Here is a 22,261-nt window from a genome sequence, read left to right on the forward strand (position 1 = left end):
CTGTTAGACTGCCTGCTGTATATATAATTATACTGTGAAAGTCCATCTACATTTAAAAATCCAGCAGTCTACAGATTAACATGGTAAAAAAAATAATATATTTTTTATGAAAAGAGAAGAAATAGTGTTTGCCTCAGAGAAGAAAGGTTTCAGATGGTGGAGCTGTCTTTTTTTCTTTTTTTCAGGTGCAATCTTTGAGGCAACAAAATGTCATTTGGCACTCTAATAAGGACAATATTTTAATACTGGCACAAGCTAAAAACCGCACAGAATGACAAAATACAAGACATGAAACGAACCGCAGCCACTGGGATGATGGTTAAGCTAGTTTGAACACATGGAGAACTTAAATAGTTCTGCTGAGGAATTGTGAAAGTTTCTGCAAAACCATACTTAAGTTTTTCCTTTACCAAATTGTAAGTTTTACTAAACTTGGAGGGAGAAAAGTGTTGCAAACGTCCTCTACAAAATCAGCAGCTGCTGGACAGTTGGCAGGGTGGCTCGTTGGGCCGTCAGTAGGTGTGGGGCTCCTTGTGACTCAGAGCTCGAGTGCGTGAGGCAGAGCTGGTGGCACTTCGGATCACTTCCATCCATCTGTGAGGAGGCACGGGGAGACAAGCAGAAGAACAGTCAATTCACAAGGAAAGGGTTCTTGGAAGATACAGCCTGTGCTATCAGTTGTACACAGCTTTATTTTCAGTGCCTACGGGAGCATCCTTCTTGCTACTTTACTCCCGAGTCTATCCGAAGTCAAGAGGCTCTAGATCCAATTGACTGCCAAATGCATGTATGAAAAGAGGTTTTCAGAGGATAAACAAGGGGGAGGAGACCCAAAATTCATCAACTTAGTAGTGGTTTTACTTGTTCTGCTGACACCAAATCTCTTTTTTTGTTCTGGATGCTCTAAGTTATGAGCAGTTGAGACCAACCACTCTTTATACTGGAGTGAAAAAATGTAATTTAGCTAAAGTTCCTAATTCCTTTTTTCCTAGAACTCAGAAAGGGCTGTTTTGTTTTGTCCTAGTCTACTCTTTTATTTAATCATCTCTTTCCCACACTTTGGCTTATTTACAATTTTTGTACTGACATGGCTAAAACTCAGAAATAGCTTTCTGCAGCTGGATAGGACACCAAGCTTTTTGACACGTTAATGCTTTATATGAAAGAGATTAATTAGTTCCCAGTATGAACAACCTCCAACCACAATTTAGGAGTAATGCCCGTTTCCTGGCTCTTCATGTATCTGAAGTTCAGTGGGAAGTGTCAAAATTACATGCTGACGAGGCAGAGACACGTAATAAGAACAGCCTCTTCTGTGAAAAATGGTGGTTTTGTTTCGGGTGTGGATTTGCCATCTTCACAGAAGAAGTGAAGTTACTCTGCACAGCTGCTGTCCTGTGATACGTATACATGCTTCCTGAAGTCTCCTATGAAGAGCTCCCCACGCAGCCAGCCTGATCAATTTGGATAACTCTTGCACACAATGCAGGATTTGTAGTGATTACTGTTACAGCTACCACATTATTAAAAAAAAACACCCAACCAAAATCCGCTTGGTTCTAGCATTATCAGATAGAAAATGTCTTTTAACATTTTAAAGGATTCTTTCTCTAGTTGTGCTGAACTACTTGCCTGTATTATTGAATCAATTTACTTAACTTGGCATCTACTAACCTTGTTTGGGAAAAAGAACCCTGAAACTTTACAACATTCGCTCTCAGAGAAGACAGACTTACCTTTCAAATGTGTATTCACTTTCAGCCCTGAAGTAGTACACGTGGGATTTGAAATGCAGCTTGAACACATAATCTTTGTGAATGTTTTCAGATTCAGAAGGAATGGTAAGTGAATATCCCAGTAAAGGAAGGCTGGCTAAAGGATGATTGTCCTGAAAAGAAATGGTGGAAAATGCTGTGAGATCAAGTGTTTTTAAGGAAAACAAGCACTTTAGTAAAATGGAAGATACACACTCATTTAAAGGTCATAATTGTGTTTCTGCATGTGTATGGAAAAATACCAGCTTTATACAATGGCAATGATCTTTATTGTCTGGTAGGTCCAGCTTGCTCATCTTTATGGAACCCTTCTCATAAGGATCTGCTGCAGGCTGATCCTACCATTGTTTCAGTTGTCTGAAATCTTGGACTTTCCCTATCTTCAGACTGACAAACTTAATAAAACTCCATCATCTGGCATCTACAGAGCACCACGTGTGTTCACCCTAGGCTTGCAAACCCCTCCTCCTCTAGAAATGTAACAGCCACCCTGCAGCACTCAGTTCTTAAGTTCTTTTACTTCACATGTGGCATGTATGAACCAAAGATTTCTTTAGCCTGCTTATGTGTAGAATATCCTATAATTAACAGCAATTAAACTATGATGTAGTAATTGGAATTATTTTGTGCTTAACACAGAGATTCAAATGTCCAACAGATTCTAGACAGAAAACCCCAGCTTTTGCAGTGGGATGTTTGCTCAAATGGATTAATCATTGGCCACTCTTACTATCTCTTGTCAGTGATAGTGAACAAAGTTTCCAAGTCAGGACTTAAGTTTTGAATTGTAATAATCTCAGAATTTGTACAAGAGAAAACTCTTGTTTGAACTCGCACTGCAGTTTCTGAGCAGCAGGGATTATCTGTTGTACTTTCAGGGATGTTACGTGCTGTGACTGTTCCAAGTTCCAGGAAACAAGCACATGTCCTTCAGATGGCAAGGGAGCAGAAGGGAGAGAAGGGGCTTGCCCTCTGCACCTGCTGCTCTTGCCTACAGACATCCATGACTGATGTCCTCTTTTCTCTCTCTCTGCTACCACCTTCAAAAAACAAAAGGTCTTCTCCATTCATGCACGCTTGTGCAGTCTGTTACCTGGTGCGATTTATAGAAGAACATACAGAAGTTGGTGAACACCACCCAAAGCTTCTGCCACCCGTTGCTGTTTTTGAATTTTCTTAGGAGATTTCCAGACAGCTGGTTCTGAAACAGATCAAAAGCAGCCAAATAAAACAGTGAAAGGCACGTGCAGTTTCATTATTGTAAGAAAAATGATCTGCTTTTATCTGGTTGTATGTGACCTTGTTGTATGTGAAAATGTTTTGGCTGAATGGACCTGTTTATTCTTCTGCATTTTTCCACTACTAAGTAGTATTTTTTTGTAACGTATTTTTCTGCTTGTGTCTGGGTACTTCCAAAAACTTCAAGCTACTACACTTACTTGTTTAAATTGAGGTGGATTTCAGGAATATATTACTAAACCATCAGTCAGTCTTGTTACCCTACTCTGTCTGTGTTGTTTTTAAAATGATACTTAAATACAGTAATGGAAACAGAAAGTCTGACATGAATTTGTGATGTAAAGGAAAATTATGATGCACTTAGAATTGCAGATAGAGATTGAGCTTTCAGTACCCAGTCAGTTCACATGGTAACTTTTCAAAGATTTCAAAAGCGAGGGCCCTCAGCCTTATTATTAGCTGCTCTTCACACAGTGAAGATGTGAAGTCCAGCTTCGTTGTGCCTTGCAAATGAAGGGGAGCTCTCAGTAAATCATTAATTACTTTCCACTTCTTGTTGACTGTAAGGGCTCTCACCTGGATCAAAATAGCTGTTTACATCGTTCTCCTTACACAGCGCAGAAGCCAAAGCTTAATACTCCAAGTCTGGTGGTTCTGCCTTATCTGCTACAAATGAAATGTTCTTGAAAATGTTCTGTTTTCACCAGTCTTGGCTAGACATTCAAGCCTTTGCCTTAAGTCATTTGATATCTCTGCTATCTGGACTGCTGCCTCCTTGCCCTAAGTTACAGGTGTACTCCTGTGTTTTCTGTTACCTCATTACTCTGGAGGATATCATAAAAGGACAGGCTTTGCATTCGGTACCAGCAGACATATGAAATGGAAACAGGCCGCTGATCACTGATCAGTCCAGCAGGTAGGGAAGTACAGTCACTGACAGAGAGAGGATCTTCTACCACAGGAGAGACAGAAAGGAGGGAGAGACACAAAGAAAATAAACGATAATGCAGAAGTGAGAGGCACCAACAGAATGATGTGAGCATGAGCGTAACCTGCCACGCATGGAACAGCAGTGGAGCTGGAGATGTTGTCACAGAAAAGGCAGATCTCCAGGGTGTGTTTGGTCTTCGCTGCTTTGTTTACATTCGAGGCACAGGGAGGAACAAAAAGAAGCAACAATGAGCACTGATCTCAGACCAAGAGTTATGCCTAACTAAATGTTTTAACCTTAAGAAATGGTCACTGGTTTACATTTTGTATCTATTTATAAGGAGCCCTCTGCTTTAGGGAAAAGTATGAGACCTTGTTCCATGCCAAACTATTCCTCCCTTGTAGGATATAGGTAGGATAGGTGTAAAGAGCAGAAAAACCCACCTGCACAGGACCAAAATAAGGCTCTACAGTTAGTGCTTTCTAGTACAGACTCACTCTCTTTGCCAGATTTCAGCAGCTCACCCTCTGTTTAAAAGCAGAGGCGGTCACACGAGCTAGGAAGATGGCTTCTCCTCGCACCTCTACCTTCTGTGTCAGTGTGTCTTCTCCAGAGCAATGGTGACCTGATGCCTCGTGAGCAGAAGCCCACTGGGCTTCCAGATCCCATTTTCTTTAAGCATAAATTTCCACCTGATGAGGATCTTGATAAAGTACTTGGAAATCCCTGGAGCCTCTCTTGGATGAAGGAAGAACACCTGAGCAGGCTTACCACCTCATCCTAAAACCTACGCTGAACTCGGAGTCTTTCATTTTAATCTTTGAAAAGCCAACGTCTGCACCTCCTCTCTTGAGCACAGAATTAATGAGTGTGTATCAAACTGGCTTAGCTGTGATCGGGGGGGGAAAAAGGATTTTTATTTTGAGGTGGAAAACGCAAATAAAGAAAAAAGCAGATGAGGTTGAGCAATGAGACAAGGTTCCAGGAAAGATGTCTAGGTAAAGAAGGTACGTTAGTAGTACACATAATTAAAACTCTGGCTGCAGCAGCTAAAGACAATATCCTTTCAGCTCAAGCAACGACTTAATGCTCCTGTATCTGAAAGCATTAAGGCAGTTTGACCCGCTTTAAATTTCAAAAAAGCATCAGCATTTTTTGAGGCAGTGACTTCCATGCAAATGATGGCTCCCACTGATTTTACAAAGCTGCATCAAGGTACTGGATACGTGTGTCCGGGCTGATGGTTTATGCCCCCATCTGAGGATGCGGGAGTGAGTTTAAAAGGTGCGCCTGCAACGTCCCCGAAAGGAGACTTCTGGAGAAGGAGCCAAAAGGACATTGTCACTCAAGAGCGAGTCTGGAGCTGCAGTTCAGATCGTTCTGAGGCAGATACCTCCACAGCAATACTAAAGTCGATCATTGAAACACTGGTATTTCTGTGCCAGCAGACGTGCACCGTAGTGTTGCCACGGTGGGGCGACTGACGTTCGAGTGAGGTGCGGGATGCACTGAGGTCGTCCTCAGATTCCTGGTCTACAGAAGTTTCATCAGGAGACTCTATGAAATGCAGGGAAAAAGCATCTTTCTTCCTCTATGCAACAACAGATATATACTTGGAAATATTAAACAAATCAACTCTGTCCACAGTATCGTGGACTAATTGCAAAACACACTTTTAGACATAGTTTTGTGCAGATGTTAAGTAGGTTTTTTTATTTTTCTTTTAAACCTGTTTCTGCAAGTGTTAGAATCAAAGACTGTGCTTTCTGTTGGGGTTTTTAATACCTTCCAAGGACAGGCACTGCCCAGATCTTGTTAAATAGTTCCTGGAATCATTACACTTAAGTCACTTCTCTATTCAGTGAAACTTTCTGCTAACATCAACATTAAAATGGCACACATGTAAGTATCTACATATATATATTTATATATAAATCAGCTTCAAATGTATCAGTTTGACCCGTGCCCAGCATTTTTTATCACTTTGCTTAGAAGCAGTCACCAGTCATACTGACATAAGTGAATAAAACCTGCTCTCTGGAGCTTACTTACTATTGTCAGGTGGGCTGCTGGCCAGTAACTCTGGGGCTGGGCCACTGCTTTTCTCTGCCAGGTCTATTGCCATCTGAATGTCCTCAGTCCATTTGTCCATTTCAGCTCGGGTACTAACAATGAAAATTCAGGGTTCATTCACTTGAATACAGGCTGAAAGCAAACTCTAAAAAACACTGACAAGCTCAGCTTATTTTTCACTTCAATAAATGAATCCAGACACAAGGTGCCAGGTTGTTTTTCCCCTGCTAACTTAGATTTGACTCTGACTTGCATAATTGCCACTTTGTTTTGTCCCATTCACCATTTAAAAAAAAAAAATGCTTTTCACAAAATAATACACCTTTGAAATTATTTTAGGAGCAAACCCAAACAAAATGATGCCTCTCTGCTTTTCTCTGTCCCACTGTGAAAGCTGCAGAGAAATACAGCTTACATGTGTATGTTTTCTCCATGGAATTACCTGGCAGCAACAATGATGGACTGGTGTTGACCTCGTAGCGTGAGACAATGAGGAACCCCCCACTCCTCTTCACTCTCTTCTATCTGAGAGATAAAAGCCCACATGCAGTCAGATGGCAGGAATTACCTGTTCCTTAAGGTGAAAGAGTCAACCGAACAAGTTCCTACCATTGGGGAAAAGAAGACTTAAGAGAAGTGCTCACAAACAACATTTTGAGCCAGGTATTGAGAAAAAGATGGTGGCTTGCAGGTTGAAAAACCAGGAAGTTCTGCAATAACCTCTTAAACCAAAAGCTTTGTCTGCTTTGTGCAAAAAACCAAAAACAAACAAAAAAGGAAAAACCTTTCTCAAAAGCAACTTGCACTATGAGGAAGTTGCCCCCCAAAATGCTCCCCCCTCCCACTTTTGTTATATCACCTTTATGGAGCAGGCTGCAGGAACACATGCCAAACCCAACACAGCCCCATTAGGCACTGCAGAGTGTAACCACAGCTTCTCTGAATCAGAAAACAGACTTTTGCTGCTGCTTTCAGCCCAGCAGAAATTCAGCAGGCAGTTAAGATGGGACCACAAATGGTATTTAAGCATGAATCCTTTAAGTTCTCACAATACTTACTGTCATGCCATACAGTGGAAGATGCCCGTGAACTTTAAATTGGTTTGATGCTGTCAGGCCTCTACTTGTGTACAACAGGATATCGTTAAACTAAAAAGCAAAACCAAGCATTATTAGAATTGTGGTGGCAGGTATGCATGCAGAAAAAAAAAAAGGAATGGTAAATACAAGAAAGCTTGTCAGTACTGGCTGTTCGACAATATTCCAGAACCTGGTATTAGAACCTAGTATTTTCCCTGCCTTCCTTCCCAGCAAGTCTCAGGCACATTCACACAATTCTCTACTGTGTATCTTCTGCCCCATCCCTGGAAGTGTTCAAGGCCAGGCTGGATGGGGCTTTGAGCAACCTGATCTAGTGGGAAGTGCCCCTGCCCATGCAGGGGGGTTGGAACTAGATGATCTTTTAAGGTCCATTCCAACACAAACCATCCTATGATTCTAAGATGCCTTCTAATATTCCCTTTGTGATCTCTGGGTCAGGACTAACAAGCCACCACAGCAGTGATGGTTAGCATATGTTTCACACCCTGCCCCACTTTGAAGCTATGGAAGATAAGCGTGTTTCACCAGTATTTTCTTCTGATTGGTGTGGAGAGCTAAGTAAGGATGCCTGGGAGAGGTGTGTCCAACTTAACTCTTACAAACTAAGTGTCCATCTATTAGTCCCCATACTCAGAAGGAAGCTGGGAGACATGGTTTAGGGAGGCTTTAGGTTAGAAATATCAACAAGAGACCAAGTATCTAAATCTGTGGAGCTTCCTGCATGTAATAGCAGCTGTTAAAAGCAGGTCAAATGGCAGCCTGCAGTTTTTGGAGGGCCATAATATGAATTTTCCCTGTGACAATGGGGTCAAAGGATTTTTTTCCTCAAAACAGAGAGCTGCATCAAGAAAATCATAGACTGATGTGAACCAGAGCTCGGGACATCTATAACCCAACAGTAATAACTGATGAAGCTACATCGATCAGCCACTAGAGGGGGGTTTAATTTTGCTAATGATTACAGGTCTTTGAAGAAGGGAGGAGAGGAGAGGGAGAGAGACAGGAGAGAGGGGAGAAAGAGATAAAAGAAGAGAGAGAAACGATCTGGTCTGCTCCTGTGGGTTGGAGACTGCGTGAGATCATTGTAACCTGCAAATGCTGTGAGCGAGAGCATGAGGAGATAACCTTTCCTAGAGCAAGATACAAAATGTATCTCCAGGTAAAGGCAGGTTCTTCCAGATGGTGGGAACTCATGGACTGCAACTGGATGGTTCTGTAATGTGTCCTGAGAGCATTATGTGGAGTATCATCCATATCACCAGGAATTACTCTTTATCTTCTTTTCTGGACATGATCACTAACTTTGGTGCCCCTTTTCATTTTATAAAGACTCTGCTTTTATTTAACACAATGTTGTCATGATAGTCACAGTGTCATCTAAAAATAAGGAAGTTTTATCTTTGCAAGAAGCAATTACAAAGCAAGTATTTGGTTGGGACAGAAACAGAAGTTCTCGTTAGCAACAACCTACACAGGTGATGTATCATGTTAACTTAAATAAGACTGTTCAAAAACTTAACTGTGATTCACAAGTCATGTTTAATAGTTTGCCTAACAGTTGCTTATAGTTAACATTTCATTATATACAGGAAAAACTGCCTTCTTGCTTACCAGGAAGAACATCCGTTGCTGTAAACCCTTTCCAGACAACTTACTAAGACTGCCCAGTCTAATGAACTCCTGTGGGAAACAAACACAAAACAAATATGCACTTTCTGCAAAAATAACAATTTTTTTTTAATTGTGCAAACATAAATAAACTTGGTCATAGGTCTGACTAGACTTATCAGTCACCAAGACTTTTTTATTTTCTTTATTAAATATTTTAACAATCTTATTTATAGGTTAATTTCTTTCCATTCGCAACTGTCTTTAGGATAAACTCTTTCCTAATCTTTAATCCATTAAGAAAATACAGCTAAGCAAAATTTTCTTTACTTAACACCGATTCCTTCAAACAGCTCTCTCTTTCACCCCTTTTGAATGAGTATTTTTTGTGCTACAAATGATGCAAAAACTAACAATAAGTTGGCCTATATGTCAGCCACTGGAAAGCTTCTGTTGTGCAGACGTGTGAGGGAGGTGATTCTGCCCCTCTGCTCTGGTGAGGCTGCACCTGGAGAACCGTGTACAGCTCTGGTGCCCTCAGCACAGGAAAGATATAGACCTGTTGGAGAGGGTCCAGAGAAGGGCCACGAAAATGATCAGAGGGCTGGAGCACCTCTGCTATGAAGACAGGCTGAGAGAGTTGGGGCTGTTCAACCTAGAGAAGAGAAGGCTCCAGAGAGACCTTAGAGTGGCCTTCCAGTACCTGAAGAGGCTACAGGGAAGCTGGGGAGGGGCTTTTCATCAGAGAGGGCAGTGACAGGACAAGGGGTAATGGGTTTTAACTAAAAGAGGGGAGATTTACGTTAGACATCAGGAAGAAATTCTTCACCATGAGGGCAGCAAGGTGCTGGAATAGGTTGCCCAGGAAGGTTGTGAAAGCCCCATCCCTGGAGGTGTTTAAGGCCAGGTTGGGTGAGGCTTGTGCAGCCTGGTCTAGTGAGAGGTGTCCCTGCTCATAGCAGGGATGTTGGAGCCTGAGGATCTTTAAGGTCCCTTCCAACCTTAACCATTCTGTGATTCCATGGTTCTATGATTCTACATGGCATGCACAGCCCTTCACAGAGACATCAAATCAGCTCCACAAATCAACACCACCATGGTCAGCAGAAAAAAAGAGGGACACAAAACTGGCAGAGTGTGTTATCCTAGAACCACCCATGTCATCTAATACAGCACATTAGCTCAGATCAAACTGTTTAAGACAGTTTAGGGATGGAACTACAGGAAAAGCAGCACATCTGAAACTTTCAAAAGGTCTGGTTTCCTGGGCTTACTGTGAACTATATGCTGTAACTCACCTTTCCACTTATCTGAAACCCCTGAAAATACCATTTTTAGTCACTCACTCCAGCTTCTACAAAAAGGTTTCTATTTATCTATTACAGTCTTTTGAAGGTCATTCTACTCATAAGTATGCATGTAAGAGGCATGTAAAGGATCAGAATCACCTGCAGCTTAGTGATAAATTGTTCAGAGACTCCAGATGCCTTAGGGTTGATGTAATGTGTCCTGTCCCCTCACCTGAATCATGTAGGGACTAACTAAGGGGTGGAAGAAGTGGCTAGAGGTGGCTATTCTCTCATCAGAGTAAGTTCATGTTGCCACTGGAAGGTGTTGTTGGACACCAAAGAATATTAATCATAATTGGTATTTATACAGTAGCACCTCATGTTCACTAGCAGGCTAAGCAGCACCATGGCAAGCAGCATGTGAGCACAGAAATCAAGAGCTGCAGGTCACCACAGGATGTTTTAACATCCAATATAGGAGCCAGCTCAGTGGCAGCAGAGGCCCCTGTCTGGGACAACATCAAGAGGAAGGATACCTACAGCCTCCTTTAGGACAGCTGAATCACTGGCCTAACATGAGACTTCTCCTCTGAGATGTGGAGTTCAGCCAACTTTGTGACAGTCCCTGGGGCAGGGACTTCAGCTGCTGAGCCAGAAGAGCTGCCAAAGGGCTGGAAGGAAGACCATCTTGGGCATGTGCCAGAGAGCAGTGGCCAGTGCTTTTTGCCTTGGCAGGCAAACAACCTCTGCCCCCCCATCTGCCTTTATATTTAACTTCCTAGGAGAGAAAGATTCGTATGTCTTTAAATAGAACTGGGTAGCAGAAACTACTGATGACAGCATTTAATTTCATGTGATACAGAGATGCATGGGCTGTGAAATGTCCTGAGGGGCTTGCCAAGGAAGTAAACAGTCTGTGGATCACTGGAAGGAGGCATGAGCCATGACAGCTGCTTGGGAGACAGGGAAGAGGCAAAGTGAGGAAGCAGGGAACAGCCACAAATTGAGAAATACCCATGCTCAGTGCTGCCTTCCAAATGGCACATCAACTTCAGACTCCTTTTCCTAAATGTTTGAATTCTTAAATGCACTAGCTCCTAGGGAGCTCATTAAGCTGCCTCCCTGCCACAGCCCCACTGTGGCAGTAGATGTGGACATGGCCCAGCAAGCAGACCCCAGGCTGTGGCTCTGTCTGAGCAGTGGTCTGGCCAGCCTGAGAGCTGTGTCAGGGCTAGGGAACACATCTTTTTAATTCCCCAAGCTTTTTCCCGACATAGGGTGAGAACAGTCCAGCAATATGTCTTCCCCAGCATTTTAGTTGCCACAAGTATTGTCTTCCTGTATTACACACAGAAGTCAGGGGATTGGAAAGGTAATTACTTCAATAGACAACTCTGAAGTTTGCATGCACAGATACATGCACATAGAAAAGTAAAAAAGACTACAAATACTACACTGAGGCCCATTTATTCTGAAATAAGCCTCCTTTTTTTTTTAAAAAAAAGCATGATAAGTAAGAAAGAGATGTTGGTATTTTTATAACACAATTGTAAGTGTTTACTTAAGGCAACACTGTCTCAAAAATTATTGCCTAGTTTTACATGTAGATTAAAGAGACTGCTCGACCCCAGGGCCAGGAGTTTCAAAGGCAGGCAATGGGAAAGGGCTGAAGGTCCTCCTGCACAAATGTCTTACTTTCCTTTGATCTGCTATGCTCTAGCATTGAGGGTTGACAAAAAAACAAAAGGCAGCAAGACATGAGGAAATGTGCAATTGCTCCAACTCTGAACACTATGATAAATATGTCTGTGATAAATAAATGCCTAAATCTATACATAAGATAAAGCTAATAAAATAAGCAAAAAGGTAATAAAGATGGTTGCTGCTTCTTGCTTTAAAGGCTGTTTTCCATGGTGTTACTATGTTTACTGTTAATGGTTTTTCATGAGAGAAAAAGGTTCATATGATGAAAGAAAATATCACAGCTGCTCCTAAGAAGCAGGTTTCTGAAGCAAACCTAATGCTTTGAAATTTTATCAGACCTCAATCACAAATATGCTACTTACCCTTTCTGGGATCACCAGATTGTCTATGCCTATCAAGTCTTTCTTGAGTTCATGCAGCTTCTGGAAGTTCTCCATCTTTATCATATTGCCATGGAGCTGAGCCACCATTTCAGAAATCTCAGCCAAAGCAGCTAGATGGACAAAACCATAAAATGCTTATTAAAAACTTTCAAGAATGTTAAAGAAACAAACAAACAAAAAAGATGGCTTTTGCCTGCAGCACCCAGCTCAAGAACAGCACCTGCCTTGTGCTACCCTTTTTCCTCACAGTGTAAGCCCACAATGGGCAGATTAAAAAATGCAAAACCTCTGATCTTACTGAGGATGGATATCTAGGGAAAGCTACAAACATGACAAGCACATATGGTATGTTCCCTATGTTCACTCCCAACCTCACTGAACTGCATGTCATTACTGGGTGTTCAATAACCCCCAGTAGATTTCTCTTCCAAGTACTTGTCTGGACTGTGGCATAATGTGTATATGGAGCAGACCACCTTGAGTGCCACCACATGGCATGTACAGGACAACCAGGCAGTCAGGCCCAGTCAGCAGGGGTTTATGAAAGGCAGGTCCTGCTTGACTAACCTGATCTTCTTCTATGACAAGGTGACCCCCTTAGCAGATCAGGGAAAGCCTGTGGATGTTGTCTACCTAGACTTGAGTCAAGCCTTTGACACAGCTTCCCACAGCATCCTCCTGGAGAAACTGGCTGCTCACGGCTTGGATGGGTGCACACTTCTCTGGGTGAAAGCCTGGCTGGCTGGCCAGGCCCAAAGCACTGCGGTGAATGCAGTTAAATCCAGCTGACAAGGTCACACGTGGTGTTCCCCAGGGCTCAGTGCTGGGGCCAGTTTTCTGTAGTGCCTTTATCAATAACCTGGATGAGGGGATCGAGTGCAGCTCAGTAAGTCTGCAGAGGACACCAGGTTTGGCACGAGCGCTGATCTGCCTGAGGGCAGGGAGGCTCTGCAGAGGGACCTGGACAGGCTGGGTTTCAATAAGGCCAAGTGCTGGGTCCTGCCCCTGGGCCACAACAACCCCAGGCAACACTACAGGCTTGGGCAGAGTGGCTGGAAAGCTGCCCAGAGGAAAAGAACCTGGAGGTGCTGGTTGGCAGCTGGATGAACATGATCGATGGTCCTTGGTGTCTTTTACTTACCTCTGGAATCCCTGAAGTCTACGTGGCTTGGTGGGTAGTATTTGCAAAGCCTCTCCATTATCTGCTTGTAGTGCATAAGCCTGTGTAAAGGCCTGAGGAGGAAGGTGTTGAGAGGCAAGTAGCAGACTTTCTGTAGCTCAAAATCCCTGCAAAAGATCTCCAGCTTGCGGGAGTTCTTGATCCCATTCTCCAACTCCATTAAAATCTCATTGTGCTTCCACAGGTGAATTGTCAGTTGCTTATAGGCACAAAGAAAAGAGCATGTGGTAGAACCATTAGCAATCACTTCGAGACATGACTCAGCCCAGGCCTACTCAAATAAAAAGCAATTAGCACAGCAGTTGGGATTTTGCAAACAAAATAAATCCCTGTGCAACACAATGGTTCTGATATTCCCTTGAAAAAGAGAAACTGCATTACTCATTTGAAGTACACACCCACACCCTCTCAGCATTCCCTGTAAAACAAGAGTACATGAGTAAACAAAACTAGATCTTTTATCAGTGAGAAATCCAAAGGCAAGAAGATGACCGAACATAGCTCATGCAAATGCAGGTACAGCAGGGCAGAGAGGGAACAAAATGGGATTTCTGGAAGAATGAAGGGATTTAGTTGCCCCAGCTTCCTTAGGTGCTTTTAGGAAACTGAGATGCAAACAACTAGACTTCTAGCTTCTGCTCCCATTATTAATGAGAAGTTGCATCTCCTAGGAAGCCACACAAACACAAAAATACAGGCGTTGTCTGACAGAAATGGGTATGTTAAAGTTCTTAATCCTTGGATTATTTCCTCTTTTCCTCTAAGATGATCTCACTGGTAACAGGGGAGTTAAGCACCAGCAAGTCAATGAGGTTTGCATGAAATATGTAACTCTATTTAGATCTCAATATCACAAACAAGTCCCATTTAAAACAATTCAGGAGTTTGGTTTTTATTTTAACAATTAAGACAGGGGCTTCATTTGTCGTTTGTGAAAGGTAAACTGGTTCTTCAGGATGCACAGAGCTTCCCTGAGCAGCCAAATAAAGTCTACCAGTACCTGGTAAAACATTAACCAGGAACAAAAAAAACCTTAATGTGTATGTTTAATGGACTTGAGAAGGCAGTTTGGCTTTATCAAAAGCCTGTGCTTTCTGACACATTTCCAATCAACTGCATCTTTCCTGTGGTTTGTGACACCTTTACCAGAAACACACCTTCCCTACAGCCAAGCTCCTTCCTCCAGAAACTGCATATTCATTTCACAAGTCTGTAACTCAGGCAAAGACACAGCAGACCCTCTGGACTAGTACAGTGGCTGACCATTAATTACTTGTTCTTCTTCTTTCCTGTGTTAATTAAATCAGTGTCAGTTTCCAGGTCTTTTAACAGGTCTTGTGATAAATATGAAGAGTTTTAACTAACTTCATTTTTTTTCCTGTGCAGCTCTCTTCTAGTCAAACTGGGTTTTGCCTCTTTCCTCTGTGCTTATAGCAGTGGCAGATCTCCAATCAAATTAAGAAAATCCTCTAGTGGGAAAGGAAGAATGACAAACGTGAAGGCACCCCAGCAGCTCTCAGTTACAGTGAGGACTGTACACTGCCTTTAGACTGGTGCCACAGAAGGACCTGCAGGCAGTGGAGGACAGGTAATTTAATGTTACAAGGTACTGAGAGCAGAGTCTGTCAGAAGCTGAGATGCCAAAAACTGTTGGTGAAAAGGTGCACGCTTCTTAAGAACAGGGATGGAGGCAGAAAAGTTCCTCCTTACCCCCCCCAGTTTCTTCCAATGCCTTTGAATTATGTCTTGAAGGGAGAAAGCAGTTCCTGGTAAGTACAAAGCAGAAAGGACGAGGCTGCCTTACTTGTGACAGAGCTGTCTGTGTTGGGGGCTGCAAATCAAGATTTCTACACTCTCTTTTCCTGATTCGCTGCATAATCACTTGCACGTCACTTAACCTCTCTTCATCTCTCTCTGTCCTTCTGAAAGATAAGCCTAGTACTAACTAACGCCTCAGGAGAGCTGTAAAGATTAAACTGCCCCTTCCTCCAGCCAAGGACTCCAGGCTGCTCCATTTACTAACTGCAGAAAGCCAAAGCAGCCATCACCAGGGGAAGATCTACTGGATAGTTTCAAAAGCACTTTGAGATCCACATGCCAAAGGTGCAGTGCCACGTTTTGCCACACACTGACCTGGATGTACAGCTACATAAATAAGGGGAGCTGTGTGTTACCCAGCCATACTGTACAAGCCCAAAGGGTTTTCACAGGCTCCTGTGCCTGCCCCCCATCATGTTTGTTCAGTAACACAGAACATCAAAAATACTACTCCATCCAGACTAAAAACAAGTGCAAAGTCTGCTGAATGTTGCAGCTAGATTTATACTTCATACACATATTTTTGCTTTTAGCTTTAAAGGGAACAAAGGCAATTATTTGCATTCATTCCAAAACCTCTCATCTTAGGTGGCACTGCAGTGCACAAACATAAGTTTTCCAAATCAAGTAAATATCCAGGTTGTGGTCACTACACCTGCAGTATCTTTAACACCTCCATTGGAATGCACAAGTGGGCACACTCAGTGTTTGAATAGTCTATTCAGGCATAAAAATTCCAATGTTTTGATGCCTTCTTTGAAAGAAAAAAAAAAGAAGGAAATTAAGTGTTCCCCAATTTCTGTGTTCATTTTTCCTGTATTTGTAGAGGGAATTGACAGTTTAAAATCAGCTAGCAATTCAGAAATCACAGGGCTCAGCAAACACTTGGTACTTCATCAAAAGAAACCTTTACAACATAAGCTTTGATTACAATTGGCAAAAACAGCCAAGAGAGGCAACATCATATGAAAATGAAAAGCACAGTAATTCTAATCTGCGTCAAAGCTTAATAGCTACAAGATCATTCCTACCTTCATATTCTGAATGTTCTTTAGCATAACATCTCCAATTCTTTGGTGATCTCCTTTAATGTGAGCATTAGAGCGACCTTCCCTGTCAGCAACAGAAATACCACAGACTTCAGTCATGTAATAAAACCACATAATCACTTCTAACCACAAAGAAGAACTCAACAGCTCATTTCTTTTGAATACCTGACCCCCACACTCCTTCACTCAGGAGCATGTGAGGAATCTTCCTGATGGACATGTAATTCCCAGGTACAGTATACCCTTCATCCACTCCTAACAACAGAGAGGGCAGGCACTTAACAGAAGCATTAGGACCTTCAAAGAAAATTGCAAGTATTTTAAAACACATCAGAGAAGGCTAAAAATGGCTTGGAAAAAAAAGAAAGACATAAAAATCTTGTAACAGTAAGCGAGCTTAGAGCAGAAGGACAATTCTGCTCAGGTACAAGAATGGTACCTCTGGACAGGACCTCTGAAAAGCTTTCTGCTTGTGAAAGGGACAGTGAGATAAAAAAATTTCAGAAATACATTTGTCCAGTATCTGCATTTGGCTCATAACCTGTCACATACTGGCAGGGAACTTTCAGTGTGTCATTTTCTGGCATTAAAATGCAAACTGGTCCCATCCACCCAGCCAGCTGCACTTGGGTGGGTGCTCCATTTGGGAGAAATCCAGGTCCTGATGAAAAAGATACTCCTGCTTCTACACCCATGTGCGAGACAGGCAGGGATACCACACTCTTGGCTGAATTCAAACACATCTTTTAGAAAACACAGCAGGAAAAAAAAATGAATTTAAGAATCTAACTGCCACAGATCTGTTCCAATCAAGTTAGATTTTCTGAAGAAAATCACTAGGAGGGGTGTGGGGAGAAGCACTGTCCCCCTCCTCTTTCCAACTTTTAATACTGCATCCAGGTTTCCCCCAGCGTGGCTTTTTGTGCACTGTCCTCAATTTTAAACATTTGGTTTAACCCCCACATTTGAGTATGGGGAGACAGATCCAGTCCTGGTGTGAGCAACTGCAATTCAGACAAAGAAATGCACTACCTTGGAAGAGGGCAAAGATATAGTCAAGCTCAAAACGAACCCAAGGATAACAGGATCTCTGTTCTGTGTTACCGATAAATGGGTATATGTTTTTTCACCCACTTGCAGTAGTTAATCATTTTGAGAAAATTCTGCAGTGCAGTGAAGGAATAAGTGGACAACCAGGTGGTAAATCTCTGCCTTCCTTAAGTGCCAGCAATTTAGCCAGAGAGGTCCCACACTCACCAAATCACAGAGGATGCAGCTGTTGCTAGGAGTACATTTTCACCGGTAGGACACAGAATTTTTTTTAAAAAGCATATGGTTACATGAATAGATGCATATTCAGACTTTTGTTTTGTAAAGTTAAACATGGCTACGCTCATGCTGGATAATCTCTCTGCATGCTTTTCTAACTGAGAAACATGCTTGGCACAGCTTATGAGCACTACACAGTGACATCTCCTGTTGCATCCTCCAACAAAGAGACTCAGCTGGTAAACAACGGATTGCTCTGTGTTAATTTGATTTACCAGCAGCTTCACAGGTTGCCTTTCATTATTTCCTATTGTGTTAAGTCTCCTGGGCACCCACACACCTATTTCAGCAATAAAATACAATTCTCAACAAGATTTTTTAATGTTTTTTCTGAACCCAAAGATTACACTGAGTCAGCTATCTGGGTTGTGTCAATGGTAACTTCAATTAGCGTTGCCAGTTTCGCAAACGCACCACATTGTATAAACACTGCTATAGTCAAAACATCTGCAAGAAATGCTCTGCAAGGAACAGGAGAGATATGTATGGATGTTGTAAGACTACAGTCTCCACGTTACCTGAGGACAAAAGTTCAATTTCTTTCTCCAGGAAGCCTCTGCCTGTCTTTTCATCTCCCCTGCTTTTACCTTCCCCCATGTCCTACCCATCCAGCAGCTCTCCCCACTGAGATTTCCTGACAGGTGGTCAACAAAACTTTCCAGCCACTAAAGCTCTGCTCCAAGTGGTGCATATCAAGGTTCCCCCGACTGCAAACCACAGCCAGGTGAAGCCCAAGGCAGCAGCAGTGCACTGGCAGGCAGCAAGGGGCACTGGCCCTCCACCCGTGCAGCCAGCAAGCAGCATCCCACCCCAAAGGGTTCACGCTGCGCTGCTGCACACAACCCCAGAAATGTCAAAGCCAGATGAATTTGTGCTGCTGCCAGTAATGAACGTGGTATTTGGTAATTATCTCTAAGGGAATTCTTGCTTTATGTGCTATTCTCTAACTCTCTGGCATTGCCTGGATCCTTTTTGTTTTGTCTCTACATTTGAGTTAATCTAATGGACTTCAGCGGTTTTGGTACCTTTCTGATTTACTGCCAAGATAAATATTAAACACGTAATTACAGACTGCTATTTCTAACTAGAAAAATTCTATTCTGATCTCAAGGCTACATAAAACTTGGCTGGAATGCTTGATGCAAATTTCCTACCAACTACTAGCTAGCTACTTGAAGGCTGACCCAAGCCCACCAAAGTCACAGTGAGTGCTTCCACTGACTTTGTAAATTTCAGCTAATATTTAGTACAGTTGTTCAGTGAACAGTCAGGTCCTTATTTCCTAAATGTTGACCCCCTGGCCTCTCTTCAGCACAGCCAGCACTGACTGCTTGTACAGCATCTCATCACATCAGTCACATGAAAGCATCAAGAACATTCTCCTTCATTGGCTTTGGCTGCAGCCTGGTCTAAGGCTTTATATTTTTAAACAGTTTGAGAACTTTCAAATCTTGCTCTGCATCTTGGCAGAGTGACAAACAGGGAGAGAAGAGGTGTCCTTAAAAGCAACAGCCTCTTCTCCAGCTGCTGGCTGAACTGTGGAGAGCTCAATTGTACCCAGACCACTCAGCCCAGGCCAGAAGAGAAAACCTGCTCTGCAGCCAGATGTGCACTGCTGGAAGAAATGAAACCCTAACAAACTTCAGAACTGTGATGGCCACGCATTGCTCCTTGTTCCAGCCATTCTCCCTGCTTTGGTTATTTCCATGCAAATGCCACATCCTGCATCAGAGATGATTTTCCCACTGGGGATGATGCACACGCATGGAGGCTGTAATGTGGAGCAAAGGGGCAGGGGAAGCTGAAGCCATGCATGGGGAAATACGACATCTTCACAGCTGCCTCCCGAATCCCATCCTCCACCCCAGCTCCCTCCTGGGAGTTCACAGTAACCCCTATGCTACACTGCCCTCTTTCTCAGCTCTTCAAAATGCAAATCCCAAGTAAACAAGAAAAGAAATCCCAAGAAAAGAGCATCCAAATACAGGTAATACTAACATGAAAAGCAAACACCTGACCCATCAGATGGTGTCTTACTGCTTCAGCAGTCCAAAGCAGAGAAGAGACAGCAGACAACAGCAGCAGAGGGCTCTCCCTGCGGTCTGTGTTTTGAATAACAACACACTACTCACTGGGGGGAGAAGAAGCTGCTTATTTCTTGTGCATCAATGGCTAGACTGTTCTTACTCTTTATTTTCATGGGTCACTCTGTGAACATGGCATCTATGACAGTGACAAGGGACTGAGCTCAGTGACTAGGCTCTTACAAATTTTCGCCAGGAGCTGATCATGACCCCTAGGTCCATGCTCCATAGAAGATGTAGGAGCTGGTTTCCCCTTACAAAATTGCCCCCACTCCACTGACATTGTGTGGGGAGGTCTAAAAGCCACTGAAAATCTTGCTGAATTGTGGAGATACTATTCTATAAGAAGCTAATTTCCTACTTTTCTCCAAATAGGCCCTTCTTTTTTACAGTAATGCAAGTGTACAATTGCAAGCAAAGAGGAGGAGAACAACTTTTATACCTTATAAAAACTCAGACACTTCCTTACATATAACTAAAAATGGTCACCAGCTTGACTTACAGGGACTATGTAAGCAGTGACTGTGGATTTTTGAATGACACAAACTTCTCCATGTACACAATTGAAAAGTGACTGAGAAGAAATCTCAGGCCAGCCAATACTACTCTCAATCATCCAGGAATGGTAGCAGAAGGAAGAGAAATTTGATGGGGATAGTGGGAGGGCAAAGAAGGTAAGAAAGAGATTTCAACATATTTTTTTCCACATGTGAACATAAAAAACTCTGATTGCAGCTCTTCAATTGCAGCAAAAAAAAGAAATTAATTGCAGCAGATGATATCTGCAGCATGTGACCTTCTGTTACATGCTCAGGAACAGTATCTCCCTCCTGGCTACTATAGCTTGTCTTTGAACACTTAGACACTTGACATTTTAAGAGTATTATTAACTAAAGTTCTAATAGTAAATAAATACCTTAAACATTCCTCATTACCACTGCCCTTCAAATAAGAGGAATGTTTTATAGCTGGAAAAGAAAAGTCAATAAAAGCAAAACACTCTCTCCCTTGCTCACACCCTGCTATTACACAGTGCCTCCTATTGCCCCGCCCATTCCATTCAATGCTGCAGCTGCCTTAGCATTAGGTGGTGCACAAAATGCTGCAAAGAGCCTAAGAAATAGGTCTGAAGCCATCAGAGCTTTGCAGAGACCCACCAAGCCTTCGAGACCGTGGGCTGCCTACCCCTGTTGTGGGAGAAACAGCAAGCATGTTCCAGTAATGCTTTTAAATGGAAAGAGATCAGAGCAGGTGACATCACTGCATGGAAATTCACTGAAAACACAACATTTCATACCTCTCCACGGCACCTCCTCAGAGGTGATCCTGGGCACATCCCACATGAGAGCTACAGAGGCGAATGTAACATGGCTCTGGGTATGACTAATAGATCCTGGACAAGCTATTTATCTCCCACAATTTCAAGTTAGCTTGGGTGTAGCACTGCTCTGATCTCCAGAAGGACCCAGAACTTCTGCAATGCAAACTCAGAAGTCAGTGTATGCATTGGCAGCAAGCTCTTCTCCAGTGTCCTTTTCTCAGAAACCCACATTGCTTGACTCTGAGGTTTTTAATACAATACTTACTTCATTTCTGTACATAAGACAACTACACTTTTGAAACTATCCTGTTCATCCCTCTTCACTGGGCACAAAGAACCAGCTGAAGGCAGGTAAGGATGGCTGCCATGTTTATATAAACTTTATTAGACTCCAAGTACTACTTCCCAAAAAAAGAAAAAGCTTAAGAAATCAACATGTAGCTTATCTGCCTACACCTCCCTGAGTGCTTTTTATTACAGGTTTTCAAATTGACTTCCATGAATCCTGATTGAGCCTTCTCCTTTCATATTCTAAGAACTAACAGCTCTTTTTTTTTTTTTTTTTTTTTTTTTTTTTTTTTTTTTTTTTTTTGGCAAATTACCAGCTGCACTTTTCTCAGCCACATCTGGCAGTTCTGAGTGGCAGTTTTCCTCAGAAATGCCCGTGAACTGGGAGTCAAATTACTGGCTTCCCTGAGAGAAGATGAGTCTGCCAGCATTTCTGGAAAGTATGCATTGCTTCTGCTTCCTAGGGCAGAAATGGCTATCCTGGCTTGCCCTAGCATTCATTGTTCTCTGCAGTGCCTAGCAGTTGAAGAAGGAAGGAAATTTATGGTTCTCCATTTGCCACCTTCTGTCAGAAGTTACAGAAACCAGTTTGGAAATTTGTAATACATTTAAAGAGGTGTGGGAAGATGAGCTCAATTTTTTTTGGCTGGAAAATGGTGCTTGTGGCTCAAACGAACAGTACATCAAACGGCTCAGATAAATGAAGGAGCAAAACCTAACTGACTTCTCAGATTTAACTGGCAAGATGCTAATGGAGCACGTCATGCTCTGCCTGCACTGCCCACACCTCTTCCTCCTTGACATAGAATTTCTCAGACTCTGGGAAATAGAAGCCAGGTTTAAGTCACTGAGATATGCCTCCCATGTGTCCTTCCAGCAAAAAGAGTTGGAAACTCCTGGCCTTGCTCCCAAACCCTGAGGAGCAATGTGGATGACTCCTGCTAGCCAGGACCAGGAGCTGGGTGCCTGACTGGTGGATGCCCCTATCCTGGCCCTTGCTAACAGGACAACCTGACATGCACTGTCCTCTGTCCCATCTCAGGCAGCTTCCAGTTCTTTTTCCCCTTCTGTTCCTCCCTTGCTGAAGGAG

The 22,261-nt window shown here is 42.7% G+C and overlaps 1 protein-coding gene across 1 annotated transcript in view; it reads right to left on the reverse strand.

Annotated features, from left to right (window-relative positions):
- The window catches only part of FARP1 (FERM, RhoGEF (ARHGEF) and pleckstrin domain protein 1 (chondrocyte-derived)), a 170,924-nt gene continuing 148,663 nt past the window's right edge, over window positions 1–22,261 (reverse strand). Inside the window, exons 16-26 of the mRNA XM_010006334.1 lie at window positions 16,132–16,213; window positions 13,244–13,481; window positions 12,082–12,212; window positions 8,730–8,798; window positions 7,077–7,166; window positions 6,461–6,543; window positions 5,998–6,110; window positions 5,339–5,502; window positions 2,869–2,976; window positions 1,737–1,888; window positions 1–594 (exon numbers count right to left, since the gene is read on the reverse strand). Coding sequence (XP_010004636.1) covers window positions 513–594; window positions 1,737–1,888; window positions 2,869–2,976; window positions 5,339–5,502; window positions 5,998–6,110; window positions 6,461–6,543; window positions 7,077–7,166; window positions 8,730–8,798; window positions 12,082–12,212; window positions 13,244–13,481; window positions 16,132–16,213 — 1,312 coding nt within the window. The 3' untranslated portion in view covers window positions 1–512. The remainder of the gene's footprint in view (window positions 595–1,736; window positions 1,889–2,868; window positions 2,977–5,338; window positions 5,503–5,997; window positions 6,111–6,460; window positions 6,544–7,076; window positions 7,167–8,729; window positions 8,799–12,081; window positions 12,213–13,243; window positions 13,482–16,131; window positions 16,214–22,261) is intronic.

Source organism: Chaetura pelagica, unplaced genomic scaffold (assembly GCF_000747805.2).
Source record: "Chaetura pelagica isolate M959 unplaced genomic scaffold, ChaPel_1.0 scaffold29, whole genome shotgun sequence".
Lineage (NCBI taxonomy): Eukaryota > Metazoa > Chordata > Aves > Apodiformes > Apodidae > Chaetura > Chaetura pelagica.